This window comes from Vombatus ursinus, unplaced genomic scaffold (assembly GCF_900497805.2).
Source record: "Vombatus ursinus unplaced genomic scaffold, bare-nosed wombat genome assembly UNPS02014839.1, whole genome shotgun sequence".
Lineage (NCBI taxonomy): Eukaryota > Metazoa > Chordata > Mammalia > Diprotodontia > Vombatidae > Vombatus > Vombatus ursinus.
In genome coordinates, this window is record NW_020954617.1 from 5,602,104 (window position 1) to 5,606,808 (window position 4,705).

At 51.9% G+C, this 4,705-nt stretch overlaps 2 protein-coding genes across 2 annotated transcripts in view; both read left to right on the top strand.

Moving 5' to 3' along the window:
• The window catches only part of ATP6V1F (ATPase H+ transporting V1 subunit F), a 2,525-nt gene extending 1,752 nt beyond the window's left edge, over positions 1–773 (top strand). The window contains exon 2 of the mRNA XM_027840168.1: positions 317–773. Coding sequence (XP_027695969.1) covers positions 317–518 — 202 coding nt within the window. The 3' untranslated portion in view covers positions 519–773. The remainder of the gene's footprint in view (positions 1–316) is intronic.
• Positions 774–1,440: 667 nt separating this feature from the next.
• ATP6V1FNB (ATP6V1F neighbor) lies at positions 1,441–2,502 on the top strand. Its single transcript, XM_027840138.1, has 2 exons — positions 1,441–1,858; positions 2,393–2,502. Exons 1-2 carry the CDS (start codon positions 1,441–1,443, stop codon positions 2,500–2,502), a joined length of 528 nt encoding a protein of 175 aa, XP_027695939.1.
• Positions 2,503–4,705: the final 2,203 nt, after the last annotated feature.

A 4,705-nucleotide genomic window follows, 5' to 3' on the forward strand; every position in this document is an offset into this window, starting at 1 on the left:
TAACAAGGAAAAATGAGTTCGAGGGGAATTGATAGAGTTTTTCATTTGTTCACTTTTTCCCCAGCAGAACTAGAACTGAGTCACTTAGAGGCAACATCTATTGATTCTCTTTTTCTAGTGCAGCTTCCTCTTCTCTGATTTCCACAGATTTTTGTCTGAGTTCCTCTATCACAGCCCTTACTCTGTATGTTTCATGTATACATTTCCGGGATCCTCCCCCACCTGCCTCACAACTTTAGGAGTGAAGATAGATTAGCCTGCATAAGTTCCCTGGATTTGACTCTCTTCCTTTCTCTTTGCCAATCCCCCTCCACAGGCAGTTTCTAAATCGGGATGACATTGGTATCATCCTTATCAACCAGTATATTGCTGAAATGGTACGGCATGCATTGGATACCCACACACGCTCAATACCTGCTGTTTTGGAGATTCCTTCGAAGGAACATCCCTATGATGCAGCCAAGGACTCCATCCTACGTCGCGCCCGAGGCATGTTCACTGCTGAAGATCTCCGCTAAGGGACACCCCATATCACCCTTCCCTACATATGTCACATTCCACTACTGAAATAAAGGGGGGAGGGCTCATGGTACTTGCTATTTTTAGGGCCCTGGAGTAAAACTAAGACAGAATGAAGACTGGAAAACATAAAGCCCAGCTCCTCAAATGTTCCCTCTTCTTCCATTGCCTCTTCCTTCTCCCAGTTGATTTTGTGCCGTCTTAATTTGTGTGTCTTCATGTCAATGCTAAATTAAAATTCATTTCTCCAGCTATCTTTTTTGGGTGGTTTTGGGGACATATCAACAGTGTGTCTGCTTCGGAAAGGGAGGCCAAAGTTGGGCTTGATTTCTCCCTGAGCTGCTGTTTCCAGGGCTAGAAAGAGACTGTGGGGCTCAGAAACCTGGGAGCAAGCTGAAAGTAGCTAGATTAGAGAGAGGCCACAACCCTTGTGGTTGTGGGACTAGGATCTCCTTCTTCCAGGCCTGGACCTTAGAGGTCATCTAGTCTACCCAAACCATTTTACAGGTGAGAAAACAGGCCCAGAGAGATGCAGTGACCCTTTGCCTAAGGTCACACAAGTCACATGGAATCCACATGAGGCTCAGTAGTACCGGTCTAGTTAGAGGATGAGAATCACAGTACGATGTTAAGAGTGAGAAAATGAACCTTGCTCCCAGGACCAAGGACATCACCTCCATTAGGGTCAGGGATACTTCCTAGAGTGTGCCTCCATCCCAGGGGCTTCTAGGAAGGGAAGGGAATGGGAACCCTGCCTAGCCAGAGGGAAGGGCAACATATGGAATCCCTGAGACTGTATGAGGTGAGGCCTGGTTGCCAAGGCAACTGCTGTCCTTGAGGCTGTTGCTGCCTTAACCTCTCAGGTGGTGTGTCCACCCCTTCAGTTGCCATAGCCCAGGTAGCCCTTCTCCCCCAGCCACCATGGCACGGCATCTCAATATGGACACGCAGCGACAAAACTTCTGGAAGGAAGAATACCTAAAGGAGATGAAGTTGCGTTGTGATTGGCACCGAAAGTATGGGGCAAAGGTGAAAGCCAAGCAGGTGGCCAGGGATGCCACAAGAAAGGTCTTTAAACTGCCTACCTTGGGCCCTAAGGCCCCACCTTCTCCTCCACCTCCACCAAAAGAGCCTGCCAAACCCCCTACTCCCCTCAAGGAGGCTCCTGCAGAGACAGAGATGTTCCCAGTGCCACCTGAAACACGGGAACTGCTGTACCATGGAATCTCTCATGATTTCCAGGGTCGATTCAACTACTTGAAAAACCGCACAATTGCCAAACCAGAAGAGCGTTATCTCTTTCCTGTCACTACCAACTTCACTTACGGCTGGCAGTTGGGTAAGACCGCATCCCTAGAAAAACTCACAGACCACCCTCCCCTAGTCTCCTAAACCACTCTGTGGCTCCTCACCTCCCCATTTTCAAACTTGTACCTTGTAGTGCTACTGCTGGGGTTCAGGTAAGGGTAGAAAGGCGGGGTAGTAGGTGAAAAAGTAAGGAAGCCAATCCCCCGCTTCTGGCTCGTGCCATCTTCTCATTCATTCTCATCACTCCCACCCCCAACACTGAGTAGAGCTTATGCTACCACTATTTGTAAAGGGATTCTTCCCCTGGCAGATTTGTGGCCTGGGGAAATACACGAAGGCCACCGTGTGGGATGGCACTCCACTTTCATTATCCTTGTCGTCCCCTTATACACACCAGCTTCCCACAGCCATTCAGAGCCCTCCTTTTAATATCTAATGAAGCAGGAGTCACGTGTGCAAATCGTCTATGACTCACAAAGCAAGTTTCCCCCACTCTCCTCCCCTTCTTACTCCCAAGCTGTTTTCTCAGGAGCCCATCCCCAGGTTTTGCCCTCTCTTCTCCCAGGCCCCTCAGTGGAACGAAACCTGGTCTCCTGTAAGACGTGCCGGATAGAAACCTTCTTCCGCAAGAATGGGGCCTTTGCGCTACTCGACCCCAAGGACGTAGCCCTCTGACCTTGGGCTTGGGGGAAGGGTGGGAAGGGAAAGCAGGGAAACAGAGATTACATGCCCTCAGGTGGGGCAAAGCTGGCTCCCTCTGTGGTGGGTGTGTGTGTCTGGGTCTCCTGGGCCCTCGCGGTTGGTTAAATCCCTGGCCTTTCTGTAATTCTGGCCAACGACGACCTCTGACTTCCCACCATCAGGGAGCTCTCCATTGCCTTTCTCCCCACTGCCCCTTTGAGCACTGACCCTCTTCAGGTCCCAAGAGGGCTGGAACAGAGCTGGGAGGAGTGGATTCTCCCCAATCATTTGAGGTTGAAGTAGCTCCTGGAAATTTCTAGTGTTCCTGGGGAAGAGACAGCCACTGTAAACTCATACACCAAAAGACCTTTCCCTTACCCACAGCCCAGGAAAGACATATCCTATATGAGTTCTCTTTCTGGGCCTGGAACAACCCAACCTCTCACCTCTCCCATTGGGCCTGCAGTAACCCTGTCCTTTCCTTGTGTCGCTGCTCCAGCTGCTCCCGCAAGGCACACCTCTGTTGGGCCACATCGCCCTGGTGGGTTAGAGACTGGCTGAGCCCACAGGTCTCTCTACAGAGCCAGGACACTCAGCGACAGGTGGCAGCAGCAGAGTACTTTTTCCCCTCAGCCCACCTTCCCTATAGCCCACCACCAAGAATGAGTTGAGATCATGTCCTTTCTCCTTCCCTTCCCTCCTCTCCCTAGGGTCTTGCCTGCATCCAGGGCTGGGTGGTAGTAAGTGAGGACCCCAGGAGGTCTCCCCCTGAGCGTCGGTTCCTGGTGATGCACAGGCACTCCTGGACCTGAAGATGGATGAGGGCATTGTCCCAGGAGCTGAGGTGCTGAGGACCTGGCCCCTAAGGCCCACTTGCCCTCAGGGCATCTCTTCACTTCCTCCTAAACTCTAGTCATGTTCTCTTCCTCCATACCATCTGGCAGGCCCTCTTACCCGAAGCCGTTGCAGCTCTCGATTCCTCTGGTGCCTTCTCCCGGCCTCACCCTGTAGCTCCAGAAACCTTTTCAGGGTGTTCTCTTGCTGTTTTGGAGTGAGACCCAGGAAAGCCAACTCCTTGCTAGGGGGATTGGGGTGACATTGCTGCAGTGTAGAAGAAAAACGGGGAATTCCTCTGTCTAGTCACGTCACCCACCAATAGGACAGAAACAGCCATTCTCAGATAGCTTTGTCCTTATACATCACCATTATCCTTACCTTGAGCTCTGCAGCCCCATGAGTTGGTAATAGGGATGGTGGCTGAAACCGACCAACTTCCAAGCCCTTCAATCTGCTCCCAGCTAGGCCTGGTCCCTGTTTGACAGCAGCTCCCAGGGCCTGCTGGCTCTGCACCCTCAGCGTCCCCAGCTGGCCTGCTTCACATTCCCTGAGTCTCTGCTGTGCGGGGGTCTTCAACAGTTTGCCTTCCTGACTTGGGAGCCACTGCCCTCCTGGTCCAGCCCCCGGCCTCACCTGGCTGTGGAGCTGTGGGGTGGCCTTTCCCAGGGACCATGGGATTTCTCTTCCCCAGGGGAATGCAATTGCCTTTCCTTGATCCCATGGGGTCTTATTTCCCTGGGGTTGCAGCATTCTCTTTCCATGGGACTGTGGGTACTCGGCTGGGTGGAACAGTGGGAGATCGTCTTTTGGGGACTGTTTAGTCTCCTTTCTTTGAAATGGAATGAGAATCTCTCCCTGAGGCTGTGGGTTCTCCTTTCCCCAGAATTTTACAATATCCCCTTTCTGGAACTGTAAGACCTCTTCTTCGAGGAACTTCAAGTTCTCCCCTTCCAGGGAATGTAAGGACTGACTTCCTTGAAACTGAAAAATCTGTCTATAGAGCTGTTTCTCCCTTTCCTGAATCTGTGGGATGTTGTCATGCTGAGCCTGGCCCATCTTCCCTTGCTGAGCCTCAACAGGCTTCTCCTTTAGGACTTGGGGAATCCTCCCTTTGTGAGCCTTTGGAAGCTCCCTCTGGGCCTTTGGGGTCTCCTCCCTCTGAGCTTGGGAAATCTCCCCTCTTTGTACTTTTGGGGTCTCCACTTGAGTCCAAGGAGTCTCACCTCTCTGGACTTTTGGAGTTTCCTCCCTTTGAGCCTGGGTAATCTCTTCTTTCTGGGCCCATGGAATCACCTCTCCCTGAGCCCTTGGGGTCTCATTCCTCTGGGCCCAGAGAATCTCCCCTCTTTGTGGCTTTGGG

Bases quoted from the DNA above. Each gene is read 5' to 3' on its own strand.
- ATP6V1FNB (XM_027840138.1), top strand. From the start codon at position 1,441: ATGGCACGGCATCTCAATATGGACACGCAGCGACAAAACTTCTGGAAG. The intron at 1,859-2,392 runs GTAAGACCGCAT...CTCTTCTCCCAG, and splicing joins CACTTACGGCTGGCAGTTGG to GCCCCTCAGTGGAACGAAAC.